At 35.1% G+C, this 16,892-nt stretch overlaps 1 protein-coding gene across 5 annotated transcripts in view; it reads right to left on the reverse strand.

Annotated features, from left to right (window-relative positions):
- Window positions 1–16,892, reverse strand: part of CFAP54 (cilia and flagella associated protein 54) — a 107,387-nt gene that overhangs the window by 17,191 nt on the left and 73,304 nt on the right. For all 5 annotated transcript variants that reach the window (XM_027662868.1, XM_027662890.1, XM_027662883.1 and 2 more), the window contains 8 exons: window positions 15,437–15,606; window positions 8,859–8,961; window positions 7,292–7,430; window positions 6,212–6,369; window positions 5,835–6,020; window positions 4,437–4,563; window positions 3,006–3,161; window positions 1,843–1,951 (listed from right to left, as the gene is read on the reverse strand). In XM_027662868.1, the coding sequence (XP_027518669.1) occupies window positions 1,843–1,951; window positions 3,006–3,161; window positions 4,437–4,563; window positions 5,835–6,020; window positions 6,212–6,369; window positions 7,292–7,430; window positions 8,859–8,961; window positions 15,437–15,606 (1,148 nt within the window). The remainder of the gene's footprint in view (window positions 1–1,842; window positions 1,952–3,005; window positions 3,162–4,436; window positions 4,564–5,834; window positions 6,021–6,211; window positions 6,370–7,291; window positions 7,431–8,858; window positions 8,962–15,436; window positions 15,607–16,892) is intronic.

The raw sequence follows: 16,892 nt of genomic DNA on the forward strand, positions 1-16,892 counted from the left end.
TAGAATCATTGATTGGTTTGAGTTGGAAGAGACCTTTATAGATCATCTAGTCCAACTCCCCTGCAATAAGCTGGGATATCTTCAACTAGATCAGGTTGCTCAGAGCCCCATCCAAACTGGACTTGAATGTTTTGAGGTATGAGGCATCTACCACTTCTCTGGACAACCTGTTTCAGTGTCTCACCACTATCACTGTAAAAAATTTCTTCCTTATATCTAGTCTGAATGTACCCTCTTTTGGTTTAAAACCATTACCCATTGTCCTATCACTACAAGCCCTATTAAAAGGTCTGTCCCCTTTAAGTATTGAAAGGCTGCCATAATGTCTCCCTGGAGCCTTCTTTTCTCCAGGCTGAACAATTCCAACTGTCTCAGCCTTTTTTCATAAGATAAGTGTTCCAGCCCTCTCGTAACTGTTGTGGCTCTTCTCTGGACCCACTCCAACAGGTCCATGTCTTTCTTCTGCTGAGAACTCCAGAGCTAGATTCAGTACTCCAGGTGGGATTTCAACAGATCGGAGTAGAGGTGCAGAATTACTTCTCTCAACCTGCTGAAAATCACTATATCTGGAGAACTTCTCCAAAATTTCTATTCCCAATGGGTTTATAACAGTCTTCTTATGCAGATTCCTCCTGGCTTCGCAGGTTTCTCCAGATCTCTCCTGTGAATTAACTTTTCCAAGCATAGCAACAAACTCCTGCTCATGTAGTTACCATTCTGGACAGAGTCACATTGCACAGAGTTGGTTGTTTACACAGTACAATAAATTCCAGCTTTAGTATGATTTGTGTAAAGCAAAATACAGAAGTCAAAGGGTACTGTTCAGTTCAAGATAGAGCAAACTAAGTGAGAAAATGGCAAATTCTACACTTAGTTGGCAACAATTTAGTTAATTTTCTAGTCTTGCTAACAAAAAAGGATTTGAGACATCAAGAAACAATTTTAATTAAGCAATCCCATAGATATCACAGGGCTTATATAAATGTGATCAGGATGTTTAGTTGTCTAAAACAAGAAAGCTGAGATCCATTGATGTTGCTGCACATTCTTTTAGAAAGATGGTAGCAAATTAAATAAGAGTGTAGCAAATTAAACTTGCAAAACATGACCACAGTCCATTTCTGTACCATCTTCCATCATGCTGACTGCTTGTTGAGGTTTATTACTATGCTACTGCTTCTGTGTTGAGTTCTGGTTCATTAACTTAAGTAACAGAATATCCAAACAAGCAAGGTAAATTGCTGCCTTTACACTGTCTGTAACCAGACATGGCACATTATTCATTTAGAATGGTCAAGAAACTAAAAAAACCCTAAAGTCTAATGTATTAGAGCTACTTGACAGAATTTATTGGCTGTCTTGGCTCAGCTCTTCAGGCATCTTCTACACTGATAACTAATTCCAAAGTCACTGTCCTGATATCAGTTACAAACACATTTCCTATGCTCCTTCTGCCTCTGCTCTTCTGACTATTTTTGGCTGCTAACCTTTTCAAGCTGGATTTCTGTTATCTGGAAGGGGGCAGACTACAGCTCATCTTCTGAAATATGAATAAACCCGCTGTTTAATTGATAGCTCTTTTCCTGGTGTTGACAGAGAGAGTGCAAATTTGGAAACAGAATAGGAAGCTGTAACTTTTGTATGGTGTAAAAAATGCTTTTAAATGTTCTCAGCATTTGTATTAAATAAGAGAATAAATATATTTTTATATTGCAATAGAAGAAAACTCTCTAAAACATAAAAGATGCTCCATAGTAGAAGTCCCAGACCAAATCTCAAAAAACTGTTAAAAATTCATGTATGATTTAAATTATTTTGAAAGTTATATAGCTAGCTTCTTACTCATATTTTTGATCATGTTGCTGGCTGATTTTTATAGCTTCCGACAGGTTTTCAACAGCTTGAGATAACTTGTTATTGCCTGCTTCAGTTATCTGGCGTTCTACCTTACCTAAGAGAGAAATACAGAAAGTAGATTTTCAAGATATTATTAATTTTTTTTCTGTAAGATGTGATCTGTTTTTCCATCCAGGAAAGTTGAACAACATAGTATATTATCTATTCTCCTCCTGATAAGCAAAATCTATTCCAGTTTGTTTAAAAGTTAATGCTTGTATAACAATTCTCTTCATAGAGTAGCTAAAATAATTAAATTTGGGAATCATAATGACCCCTAGCATTTACTGATCCTGACTAGCAGACCAGTGGACGTGGAGGAGTTAATGCACAACCACAGGCCTATGCTGTGCTGTGCTGCACATATAGTGTGGCCTTCAAGTCTATTTTGTGGTGTGCACATCCCATAGCTACAGGATAAATGTAGCCAGCTTGCACCTGTTTGCAGCATCTTCTCAGTACCAGTGATTACACCACCTGCCCTTTCTGTAAAAGTGAAGCAGGAGGTTCTTATGTGAATATGCTTTTTGTTTGACAGAGGAAATGATGAATATAATTGTTTTCTCTTAAGAAAGTCCTCTAACAGCTCAAAAGACCAAAATGAGGCAAGCTTTCCACAGACAGGATCTGCCTGTTGTGCTACCTTCTAACTGGAAGTGTTTCAGTACTGTACAACTGAGGGTTCTCAGCCTCTGCAGGAATATAAGATTATTTACACTATCTCCTTTTTCTTTTATAGTGTTAACTCCAATAAATGGCATTTTAAGATATACATCAGAGAGTCTTGAACGTCTTTCTGGCTGGGATCCTCACAAGCCAACACCCTCTGGTGCAAAATAAAATGTCCTTAATTTCATTGGCTACACCTTTTGATCCCCAACAACATATAGATGAAAGAAGTTCTATTGCAGTTTTGAAATTATTTGTAGCATAATGCACTCTGAACTATGCTGGTGTGATACTAAAAACAGGAGAGAGATCTGCAGCTAGACAGTGATAAATATCCAATTCTGTTCTAGATTTACAGTAAAATGTCTCCATTTTATGAGAGGCCACATGCATAACATTGCCTAGGAAGGCAGTCATGATGAACAAACAGGTTTATTTACCTATCTGAAAAAGGAGTTCAGCTTCCATGTCTAATTTTTTGGTTGCAGATGCTCTGCAAAGTTTCAATGCTGATTCTAATTGTCTGAGAGCATGTAGCCATTGCAACGGATCTCCTCTTGCAGCTGTACAAGCTACTTTTTCAGCTAATGTGTGTCCTAAAGGAAAACAAAACAGTTCTTCGTAAATTATTTAATAGACAACCAATTTATGCAAAAGAAAGCAAATTCCTTAGAATAAATGCTGTTATCTACTTACTGTTACAATTTAATTCCCAAACATTCAAGTGATTGATGGATATAAATACAGAACTATAATGTCATTTCACTACTTTATGATGCCATTGAGGTTTACCTCGTAAAGAAGCCCAAGTTACACAAATCTACCCTTGCGCAAACTAAATGGAAAGACTAGCAGTAAGCCACTTCATAACTTCATTTGACCTGGCAAATGTTGTTATGGTTGTAGCCAAATGTAAACCTCTCTGAGCATTCCAAAATTCCCAAATTCCTTTTGTACTAACAATTTATAAAGGCTTCTTTGATGTATTGCATACCTCTTATAGTGTACTTCCCAATATTCATCTGTATTCCTAGGCTCTTCCTAAAAATGTGGATTCAGAAACATGAACAGGCCAAATACAATCATTACTCTGACAAGCAGTAAAGCAGAATAAAAGAGTGAATCTTCAGAGCAAACCAGGTGGTATCAAAGACCTGAGAGCCACAGCAGTTATATTTTCAGAGTGTTTACTTTGGACTACCTCTAGTCTAATCCTAAGACCTGAATACAAAGTAGTGGTTGGAATGCACCAATGTGGTTTTGGAGCATATCTTTCTGAAAAAGAATCCAGAATACACTGAGGCTGCTCCACAATATGTACTAAAGTGCAGTAAGTGAATTCTAGATTTTGTAATCTATTATAAATCAGATTTACTGCAAACTAAGTTTAGCAGAAGGAACATGGAGACAGTATCCCTTTCCCTATATTTGATGTACAGGAACAAATCTCAGACAGATCTTCAAGGTTATCTTCTGTTAGTATTCAACATATTTTCTAGCTTCTATATAAAGAAAACTTATCAAGAAAAGTTGTTAAATTAAAGAGGGGCAATGATAACAGATAGTATTTATTTTATTAGGATAGAGAAATAGCACTTAAAAAAGTTAAAGTTCCCATTAGTTTCATCAAGCTATAACGTTAACATTTAAGTCTTTGTTGATTATATAGTTTCTGTAATTGTACCTTGCTTATGCACACTGCGTGGACCCAAACAAGCATCTACTGTTGGTTTTCAAAATACTTTATTTGTATAATGAAAACAGTGATTTATTACTTTTACTTCTGATGCATCAGTTTATCTGCTGTTGCATAAAATATGAAAGAAAATTAGCTAAAACTTAAAAATAACAATGACTTGCATTTTTCTTACCAATTTTCATTTTGACTTGGGCTAGCAAGTTAATATGTGGCAGGTAGATATTTTTTGTAGGTAAGACCAGGCAAGTCAATGTACTATCTTCTGTTTGTCGTTCAATGGGTTGGCCACAAGCAAGAATCTATGAAAAGAGTATGCTTAGTAAAATCAAGTTGCAGATAGCAAATTAAATAGCAGTTTGAAAAAGTAAGTTAGGTATTGCAAAACCCTGGAACTCAAATCTGTCTTGTAAAAGAGCATCAGAAAAAGACTCGATATGCCTGAACTCCTTTACTTTAGTTTATACTTGGATTGCAGAGGACTCTGGTGATGCAAATGAACAATTTCAATGAACCCTTGATTGAATTTAATAATGTTAGTCTTTGGTTTTTAAAAGAAAACTCCCTCAAATCAGTCTTTAAGAAATAGATCTCACAATTAACTCGAGCCCTAGAAAGAAACTGTCATTTCTACAAAGAAATCTGACATTCAACAAAAGCCACAAAAGAAAAAGAAAATAGCATGTATGGACCAGTCAAACTTTTCATTCATGCAGATAACACGATGCAGACATGCTGTAAAGTGTCAAGTCTCTTGACAGCTAGCAAGTCTCACAACTGGAAGTTTGAGTCTGAAGTGATTAATATGATTCTTTACTATTTAGGGAAATAAATACTTCAATGGATTACATTTCTGTTTAAGAAAATATAAGGAAAGAGTTGTATAAAAACTTTTCTCTGTTAACTGTATCAAGAACATATATATGTATATGTATGTAGAAGTATATATGTATTTTGAGATTACAAAATAGGTAAATGGTTTAGTACTATACACACCTCTCACAGATTTCATGTCCTTAATTTTTTTTTGTTTCATATTTAAATTTTTACATGGAAATTATTTCTTCATACCAATTGTAACAATCTGTCTATCTAAAACATCGTGCTACTTTACATAGATTGTCCTGATTCAAATTATTCTAAGACACAAAGCTAAATTCTTAAACTTGGACGCTCAAGAGTTAAGAATTTAATGAGATGTACATCCTCCATGAGGTGTTGAGTATGAACATGTGCCTCATTTCAAATGGGAAAACTGAGTGTTCTGCATTTCTTCAAAATTCAAACTACATGTTTCAGTTTTCACATCTGGATGTGCATTTTGGAAGCATTCAATATTTTTAAATTGTGTCAATATACCAGACTACATACGTGAATATGCATCATGAGTATGGATAAATAACTCTGGTCAAATGAATTACCTCTTTACATTATTCTAATCTTGGTAAAACTGAAGTGATCAGTTAATAATAATAGCCCTTTTTAATAAATTGTTAAAATAACTTCCAGAATAGATAATTAAGATTGTTGGAAGGATTTGCAAATGCTGTGTAAATCATCAACATATACTCACTGCTTTAATCGTAAGCTCATGTGCCAAAACAAGTAAGTTTAATGGTTCCACTGAAGAAGAGCAATGTTCTGTATCCTCTACTATTTGCAGTGGTAGTATGTCTGCCAGCAGAAGCATACTTTTCACAAGAGTCAAAGAAGCTGGAGGGGAAATGAATGTATCCTCTTGGAGTAAACCGATGATATTCTGTTTGGACATAGAAAACATAAACCAAAGTAGTTACTACTTTTCTTGTCTATGAGGACAAATCACAGACATTGAAAAAAAATCTATTTTACAGGCAATATTTCAAGCTTATTTAATGCTGCCATCAGCTGTTCTAACTACACGAAAAATGCATCAAAGAAAAGTGAACAGTTTCTCCTTTGTGCTCAAACCTGCAAAAGAAGTTTAATGCCTTCCATGGGACGTTTGTCTTGCAGGTCAAGAATAGCAGCTTGTACCATAATTTCAGCCTGAGTCTCAATATCACCAAAGGCTTCTGCCTCTAGTATTACTTCTTTTATCACACTTCTGCGCTCACCCACATCATTTTCTAAAAGAAAAGAATATATGAATAGTAAAAGTACAATAGAAAAGACTTTATTGTGCCTTCTAGCATTCTTAAGAAGTAACTTCTACACTCAAATGTTACAGAAAAATATGACATTATAGATTCCACACTTATAATTTCATCAATTCTTTGTCAAATTTACTTTTAAAAGAAAGAAAAGCCACTTAGTTTCTAAACTGCACTCTGTTTAAGTTCATCCAAATGCATGCTTTATATGTAAGCCACCAGCATAAATAATAAGATATTGTACCCTACATATTTAAAAATCTGATTTTAGTTAGAATTCCAAAATAGTAACAGCCTTCACAGGAATTATCCAGAAGTGATTAAATAAGAGTTTGACTACAGACTTAGACTGTGACTTTGATACTTGAGGTGAGCATCAGAGTTTAAGTTCATAGAGCTAAGGAATGAAAAATATTTTATTCATAACCAAACTACAATAAATGTATTTTGTAACATCTCACCTAAATTCTTTTTAAAATAATCTATTTAGGAGCTATATAGGAACATGTCATTTATCAGAGATACAAAAAGTGAAAAGAACTTTGAGACTTTTATAACTAGAAGTGCTTAGCAACATCATTCTTTAAAACAAGCATACTTTCTTAATTACACTAGAACATTTGAAACTTTTACACAAAAGTGGTTTATTGAAAGATAATGACCATTAAATGAAAATTAATATAATACTGTTTGTTTCCATTATCTAGGGAGAGACCATGCACAGAAATATATTTTCCTTATTGGACTGGATGAATTTAATATAAATAATTCTTCAGTGATAATACAGCCGCAGAATTAATGTTGTACCATAAATTTTTTATTTATGAATAAGAATTGTGTCTGAATAGTCTCACTTGTTCATTATAATTCAAAAATCTAAACCAAAAAAGAGTAATACCTTTCATATTACCAACACCATGTATCTGTGCTACCAGTGCAGTCACTAACATCATACGACACCTCAGCCACAAGCGCACATTCATATGGTCTCGTGCTATTTCACTACGAGGCAGCCAAACATCTTCAGTTTTGGAGTCCTAATAATTTTCAAAAGCAAGAAAAATGTTACTTTCTGAGTCACATAGTTTACTACAAACAAGGCAGCAGGGCAGCATCAGTCTAAAATAAATCAAATTAATACAAATATATCACAAATAATAACATTCTAAACAAAAGTTGATTTGAAGGTTAACTACATATTTTTAATAACAGGAGAACATTTATTATTTAAATTTTATATATACATGTAAATAATTTTAACAATTGGAAATTAAACAAGTTTTTATGTGAGACTAAATAAATATAACCATATAATATGTTTTTTATGGAGAATAACTTTAACAGTTTGTATTTTATTCTCCTCAAACAGGAACATTACACAAAATTCTAAGGCACATAGAAGTCTAATTGTAGAGCAGGAGCAATATCAATTTCTGGTACCTTACTAGTGACTACAAAGAAATTTTTATTTTTGATTTCTAGTTTTCTGTGTTTCTGGTGCTTAGAAACAAATATTAGTGTAATGTAGTACTAGAAGTGTTTGTGAGAATTCTCAGCTCAACTCACTATGCCATCTTCACACATTATAAACAGTCTTTCTATTACTAAAATTCTACAGTCCATATTCTACAATTTGTTTCAGCAAGCAATCAATGGAAAATGCACCACCTGCATTTTCCGTTTACAAAAAATCATCACCACTGACTTGCATTGATGCAAATGAGGAAAAAATATCGATAGCTCAGTTACTGTCAACAGGAAGGTCCTAAGAAAACCTAGAAGCAAGTGCAAAGAGACAGAAGACCTTGATATGCAACAGAGACAGAAAATAATTACATTGCATGCAAGAAAGTCCAGTCTCATTATGCATTATTCATTACAAAATCTGACCTCACTGCTTAATTGCTCTGTCCACGTGAGTCAGTTTGACTCACTGTGGTGTCTGACCAACAGGCTTTGCACATAGGCTTCCAAAGCACACGTCAGTATCCCTGTGTGTCAGACAACAGAAGTCAGCTGAAATCCTGCTCGAAGCAGAACACAGTAATGGTGTGAACTGGTCAGTCTGTCTGTTCAAAAGGGAATAATCTGAAGTAGGTTTTCAATAGAAAAACTTAAAATACCTTAACTGAATAATGTAAGATTTTCACCTGATAGTTATTTTTTACACTTCCTGGTTGTCTGGGGGCTTTTAAACAAAAAGAGATTTTTCAGTACTGCCATTTGAGAGTATACAAACAAAAACTGTATTTCCTAACCACATACAAATTATAATGATGATTACAGACACATTGAGTACACCTTAGGCAATCAGGTACCTGAAGCATGTCAAAGATCATTTTTTCCCCAGGTTAATGGTAAATGCAAACAACTCCTATGTTCTAGTATTATGAAAATCACTCAACACTTAATACAAGACTTCATATACTAAGAAAGATTATTTTAAAACAAATATCCACACATACCAAACACTCCCGTTCATCCTTTTCTTCTTGAAAATGTGTCACTTCCATCCTAAAAATCTTTGCATCTTGGAGAAGTCGAATTGCAGAGAAAGCCAAAGCAACACTGTGATACAGAGCAATATTATTTAAAAATACTAATTATTTTTGCCACTTTGTGCCTTTTTTAAAATAGATACTTCATTTTTTACTATTTCAGAGATGTAAATCAGCAGTTATAGATTTTTGCTTCAGTAGAACAAAAAATTGCACTCAGACTATTTTCTGAATTTGTAAGTACTGCATTATGAAACTGAGAAAGTAAAAGAAGTAGTTTTGTCTTAACCAAATAATAACAAATAAACTAATACATATCATATTCTGTTGGAGCAATCAAAACAGAACTCTATTATAACTTTCAATCACACACAGAGTCATAGAATCATTTTGTCTGGAAGAGACCTTTAAGATCATCAAATCCAACTGTTAGATCTAGTCCAACCACTAGACCAAGACTGATGATGGCACATCTGTCTTCGGGGATGGGTTCTTAGAAATTAGAATATGTAAAAATACTGAAAACGACAATATATATTAGGAGAGTTCTGTATCTCAACCACAACTGGAAAGGTAAGGTAACACCTTCCTCCTTAAAGCCTTTCCAGGCTATATGTTAATCTCTCTATTAAATGCACATGGCCAAATACCCACAGGATCCCAGTAAACACCAAAAATTGACCTAGGTGCTGTCCTGGCAAAACCTCATCAGTAAGCAATCACATGGTAATCACTGCCCCTCCCTTCCCCCGCCATAGTCCTAAATCCTTTTCTGGAGTTCACTCTGAAAAGCATCTAGAAAGATACAGATACCATTAGGACTGGTGCAGCATTCAACACCACATGTAAAAAAATGGGCTGGGATCTCAAAATATTGTCAGGTTTCTTGAAATGTTGACTACTGGGGTTTTTTTCCTTTTGTGCTGTCTTTTTAAAGCTCTCAGATATACATTTTTATACATGTAATGAAAATGGAACAGTGTAACAGCAAACTTTTAAATACAATTATTTTTGTGCTATGAAGACACCTGCAAAGCCATCATAGTTAGAAGATCTTTTTCATAACAGGATATTGTCCAGAGAACACGCTACCCAAAATATTCTGAGAACTGCCAAAATCAATGCCTATTTGAATTGGTTTTCCATCTCTAATTGCACATTTTCCTCTACATCTGTAAATCTCTACTTTCCTACCTCTTCTCTAAAACATTTTTTAGTTTAGTGTGTTTTGTGGGGGTTTTTTGGTTTTGGTTGGTTGGTTGGTTGGTGGTTTTTTTACAATTCTACTTATTCTCAGCCCATAGAAAGATTTTTTTTTTTTAATAATTGAAAAGTACCAGAGAGTATTCCTACCTCACCACTTAAAAGATATTTCAACAGATTAATTGTTCCAAATGTAATCACAAATGTTCCAAACCATAAGTTCTCACCTATGCTGTTTTTTTACACAGAGAGACTGTTTTTATATAGAGACTGGCTGCTATGAAGCATATGAAAAAAAAAGGAAGTCCTTGTTAGACAGCTGGAACACTGTAAAGAGCTATTAATGCAAGAGAGATTCAAGGTCTGTGTGAATTTACTACTTTTAAGGTGTTCTGGACTAATCTTTGCAAAGGCACAAGATCTTGCACAAAGAAGTCTGAACAAGAGCTGAACTACTAAATTACTCACATTATTCTGACAACATATATCTAACCCCAGGATGGATAACCTCCAGAGATAAGAGGGTAGTTAAAGTCTTCCTGTCATTTCTGATTCTATCCTGCTTGCTGTTTTTGTGACACAGAACTGGATGGATTACACCAATTCAGCACAAATAGACCCCAAAGTAACAATGAGAAAGAAAGCAGTTAATATCTTGCCTTTTACCTCTCAGAATTCAATCCTTATGAATCTCCTTCATCATCCTTTTACCCCAGTTTTATTCAACAAAATGAAAACAGAATAAATCAATGTTGAATTTGATGATAAGTTTCTTTCTAGCAATGGAAAAGGTGAAACAGAATTTGCTTATTAAAGCAAACAGACAGTAAGGATAATTCAATGAAATATTCCAACTGCTTTTCTTTCTTTTTTTTAAGAGTTCTCCCCTGAAACCAGGCGTCAAAGTTAAAATTACAGCAAAACCTGGCTTTTTTCAAAACATTGTGTGAGATGCTACGTTGGAGAAGGTACAGCGCCTAAGAGTATATAGGTTTTTAAGAAATATCAACCTAACTTCCTGAACAACACTGCCTCCAGTTAACTGCTGTTGTCAACATTTAGCAATTCTGAAAATGAGGCTATTTTTACCTACATGCTTACATAAAAATGGCATAAGTAAAAGATAGGCCACAAGCCCAAAGACTCATATATGTATTGGTTTAAACAGTAATTTATTCACATAAACAGACCAAGGCACATTTAGGTAATTAGAAAGCTCACATTCTTAGGACAGACACCATGTAAGTACTCTCCTTCAGATCAATGGAATTAGTCCTATACATAAACTTATTCTGAGGCATACATTTTTTTGCAAGGCAGAAGGTGTAATGTAGAAGCTTCCCTTGATGAAATTTTTGTGACCCTCTTCTGCTGTCAACACGAGTGATGTGTCTATATATTTCTCCTGACAAAATACACATCCTTTTATCAGCTGAATCAGAAAGTGACAAGATGATCAAAATAGGAAAGTACAGCTGACTATAACAATTTCACCGCTAAGTCATTTTGCCAAAGGAAAAAAAAGATGAATTTCTGTAATATCATGCAAAGTTTGATTTCTAGGCTGGCAGACAGAAAACATTCAGCTGTCTGAAGAAATGTTTCACTTGTATCTGAGGCAGATATATCAGCAGTTGCCATGGATGACAGTGCAATAAAATTGTAAAATAGGTTAAAAAACCCCAAACCTTTACTTTGTTTTTTGATGCCTTTTTTTTTTCCTGCTGCTGACCACCACCAATATATAAGGCACATTAAACATCCATCAAAAATTTGAGAGTCACAAAAAGTGATCCATAAAATGCTTGACATCCATTGAAGTCCTTGATATTTGACAAAAAGTTTCTTCAATCTAAGACAATTTATAAACCAACAGAGAAACTAGACTCTAGGATACAACTGCATGGCAAAATAAAGGGTCCTGCACTGAAAATGGGTTGCATGCTGGAACCAGTTCAGCAGGGTGAGAAAGTTTGGGACAGAACTTTACTAATGCAGGTTTTCTCAAGCCTAGTATCAAGCCAAGGTTATGCACAAGATATTTCATAAGTCTGCAAATTTCTCCTTGTTTACTAGTATTGTATTTTATAAAATCCATGACACTCAAAAGCATGATGAGGTCACTGCCCAGTGATTGGTTGATTTTTCTTTAACAATTTATGGTGAATTAATCTAATTCAAAAGACACTGAAATAGACATATTTCATGATGAGAAATGTCCAAAAACAGCCTACAAGTTCTCACTTCACACCTTGACTAATGACATCACTACTCAATCACAGAATCACAGAATATGCTGAGTAGGAAGGGACTCACAAGCATGCTCAAGTCCAACCCTTAGCCCTGCACAGGACCATTCCCAAGTGTCACACCATGTGCCTGAGAGTATCATCCAAATGCTTCTTGAACTCTTTCAGCCTTGGTCATGTGACCACTTCCCTGGGGAGCCTGTTCTAGTGCCCAACCACTCTCTGGGTGAAGAATCTTTTTCTAATATCTAACCTAAACCTCCCCTGACACAACTTCAGGCCATTCCCTCGGGTCCTATCATCAGTCACCACAGAGAAGAGATCGGTGCCTGGCCCTCCTCTTCCCCTCATGAGGAAGTTGTAGACTGCAATGAGGTCTCCCCTCAGTCTCCTCTTCTCCAGACTGAACAGACCAAGTGACCTCAGTCGCTCCTCATACGGCTTTCCCTCAAAGCCCTTCACCATCTTCATTGCCCTCCTTTGGACACTCTCTAACAGCTTAATATCTTTCTTATATTGCAGTGCCCAAAACTGCACACAATGTTCAAGGTGAGGCTGCATCAGTGCAGAGCAGAGCGGGACAATCCCCTCCCTCAACCGGCTGGTGATGCTTTGCCTGATGCCCCCAGGACAGGTTGGCCCTCCTGGCTGCCAGGGCACTGCTGACTCATATTCAACTTCCCATTGACCAGGACCCCCATGTCCCTTTCTGTGGCACTGCTTTCCAGCATCTCATTCCCCAGTCTGTATGTACATCCAGGGCTGCCCCATCCCAGGTGCAGAATCTGGCACTTCCCCTTGTTGAACTTCATATGGTTGGCGATTGCCCAGTCCTTTGATTTGTCAAGGTCTCTTTGCAGGGTTTCTGTGCCTTCAAGGGAGTCAAGAGCTCCTCCCAGTTTTGTATCATCTGCAAACTTGCTTATATCCCTTCCAGTCCTGCATCCAAGTCATTTATGAAGATGTTGAAGAGCACAGGGCCTGAGATGGAGCCCTGTGGAACCCCACTAGTGACAGGTCTCCAGTCTGATGTCACCCCATTCACTATTTACCCTCTGTGCTCCACCCGTGAGCCAATTGCTCACCCATGGCATGATGTGTTTATCCAGTTGTGTGCTGGACATTTTGTCCAGAAGGTTTCTGTGAGAGACAGAATCGAAAGCTTTACTGAAATCCAAAAAGATTACATCAGCTGGCTTCCCCTGATCAACCAGGTGGGTTACCTTGTCATAAAAGGAAATCAGGTTTGATAAGCAGGACATTCCTCTCATGAAGCTGTGCTGGCTGTGACTGATCTATCCTGTCTTTCAGGTCTTTTTCAATACTTTCCAGAATAATCTTCTCCATAACTTTACCAGGCACTGAAGTGAGACTGATAGGCCTGTAGTTTTCAGGGTCCTCTTTCTTGACCATCTTGAAAATCAGGACGTTTGCCAGCTTCCAGTCAGCTGGGACCTCTCCAGATTACCCAGACTGCTCAAAAATAACTGAAAGAGATTCTACGATGACATCAGCCAGCTCTTTGAGGATTCTGGGATGAATCCCATCAGGCCACATAGATTTGTAGGGATCCAGCTGGAGCAGCAGACTTCACACAATTTCAGGGTTGAGTTGGAGTACAGTCCTAATATCTGAACTTGCAGGAAACTGCTGTCTTTTAAAATAACATAAACAAAACCTGAGTGAAAGAGCATGCTGTAGACTGTTACTGTTCTCAGTTCAGTAGTCTATACAGCACTGTGAAGCTCCTGTTAATTTTTACTTTTTTTTGCCATATGATAGCAACACAAAAGAAATTGTGCTATTTTAAAGGTATTGATTTGGAGGTTTGTTTATTCACCTAAGGGAGCTGAGAGAAGAAAGGTGGTTTGTTTTGTCATAGAATAAAACACTTTTTTTTTAGTTGGGTAAAAAGTCATACTGAGACTAATTTATCTATTGGCCTGATACTACTTCATCTGTAGGAGTGTTAAGCAATCTTCATCACTACTGCAACAATAAAAAAAGGTTAATTTTTCTTTTTATTTGATGTTTACTCTGATATAAGATTTATTGTACCAACTCTGGTGTGTTTAGTCAGATTAGACCTAGAAAAAATTACAAATACTGATTACATTGTACCTAATCTCAATATAGTCTGGCAGGTGATAGTGCTGCATCTCTGTATACTGCATCTGTAGTTAGCCATTTGTATCCTCAAAATTTTTCCATCTAATAAAAAATTAGATAAAAAGAGCCTCGCGCTAATAAAAATGATGTATTGTTAAAATACTATCCTTCTGACACAGATTACTATAAAATTACAGGTATACTAAACAGAAGAATCTTCCTAGCTAAAAGATCCAAACAGTGTTTAGAATGCAACATCTACAAAGACTTAATATATTTCTTTATGTCCAATATATCAAAGAAAATCAGTTTTTCTCTCATTAAATTCTCCAAAAGAAATCAGAATCTAAAAAAAAAAATCACAGAATTTGGGAATTGTAATTTGGGGAAAAGATCAGGCAGATCCTGTAAATACAACAGTATTTTACATACTATCACTAACTATATAATTAATGCCTGCTAAAAGCTACTCTAATATGTTAAAGGTTGCATCAATGGTTTTCAATCACGTTATTTAAAAAATATAATTTTGACATTTTAATTTGAAACCAATAAGTACATCAAGAAGAAATGTTCTTCAGAACAGTAGCACAGGGCATTCTAGAACAAAGTAGAATTCAGTAGTTCAGAGATAACATTAGTGCTCTCTTGTACACTTTAAAATTATAAGAAAATGCATGACCTAACACACCCAGACTTTAACAAAAACAGTGAACATTGTAACCTTTTACTTGTTTTTATATAACACTGTGTCACAAAAACAGCTCACAGAGAAATCATATAGATGATCACAGTTTAAAAAGTAAAATAAAACAATAATGAAAAGATTAAATGCCTGTGTATCTTACATTTGTAAATATAATAATGAAGTTTTTACAGATAACTATTAAGATTTAGAATAATAATATAGAAATAAAGAATTTTTTTAAAAAATCTTTAGTAGTCAAGACTGTGCAAGATAAAGTTGTTCATAACATTACTTACCTGAAAGCTGCTTGATGCCTTTGCTGAGAAATATAAGCAAGCTCAAGTTTGGCCTCAATAAGAGCCTCTAAATCTTCTGCAGAATACCGAGATGTGTTCCCATCATATTTTTCCTGTATGTTCTGTACAAGATGGCTAAGACTTTCTTCAGCTTCTGTCAATAAAATCCCCTAGAGAAGAACACGGTGTTGTATGATTTCAAAAAATAAAGAAATAAAAAATTTCTTTGAAAGTTTTTTTTTTTTATAGCCTGCTATCACCGCACCTTAAAATAAATCAACTTAAATGCAATATGCCCTTTCTATAAATGGGGTGGCTGTGTGTGGAATTTTGCTTTTCTTAGGTTTATAGAATTACTGTCTTCAAACAGCAACATCTTAACTGTACCTGTATTATTTATTGCCTGCATATTTTAAGGCTCAGTAATATTAATCACTAATTTCCCATTCTTTATCTAATAGCTATACTTGATAATTTTATACTATACTACTAGCTATGCTTCATAATTTTAAGCAATAAAATACAGTATTAAAAACAACATTAAAGATGCTGCAAGAAGTATTGCATGCTTTACTAGCTATACTTTGACATATCGTTGAGTGCAGTATATATCCTGAAAGCTCAACTATAACTTACAGTCTTTCTTATAAACAAAGATGTAAGAAGCTGTGAAAAACAAATCTAAAAAGAAGTTAATTATGAAGAAAAGCTCAACTGTGGAGCTTTAAGCAGAATTAAAAATTAATTTAAAGGTCTGTATCATCCAATACCTTTTTTTGATCAGTTTCATCAATGAATTCAGAGCTCTACTTCAAAACAACAAAACAAATACAACAACAAAAAACCAACCAAACAAAAAAACAAATCAAAACAAAAAACCAAAACCAAACCAAACAAAAAAAAAACCACAACAAAACCCCCCCAAAAGAATAGAACCATTAAAGAAAAATCAGAAGGGTAAGAAATATCTCTTATATCAGCCCTATAAAAATTAAATTATTATTTCTATTTTAGTTATTTTCAAGATGTTATTTTCAAGTTATACTAAAACTTTCAAGTTTTTAGTTATGACCTATACCAACTGCAATACAAAATCATCTTCCATTCTCCAGATGTATTTTGTGCATTACTTTGCTTGTAACAATGGCCAAAGTAGATACTCCCAAGACCCCTTGGAAATAAGAGTATGTCAGTCCTTAATTTTGGTTTTTTTGTGATGTGAAACTGCCAAACATAAAGTTTACAATTAAACAAAAAAAATACAACCAAACAAAACCCTTTCAAACAAAGAAGCTAATAAGCTGTGGTATATTTTCTTCAAAATAAAGTATCAGAAAGAACAACACGAAAAATTTGAGACATTGCACATATGGTAGAGAATGGTTTTCCATTTATTTGTAGAGCATACTGCACCATCAAAGAGTCTCTGACATTCTACAGGTGGCATCTTCTGAAA

This window comes from Corapipo altera, unplaced genomic scaffold, assembly GCF_003945725.1.
Source record: "Corapipo altera isolate COAL_440 unplaced genomic scaffold, ASM394572v1 1, whole genome shotgun sequence".
NCBI classification, from domain to species: Eukaryota; Metazoa; Chordata; class Aves; order Passeriformes; family Pipridae; genus Corapipo; species Corapipo altera.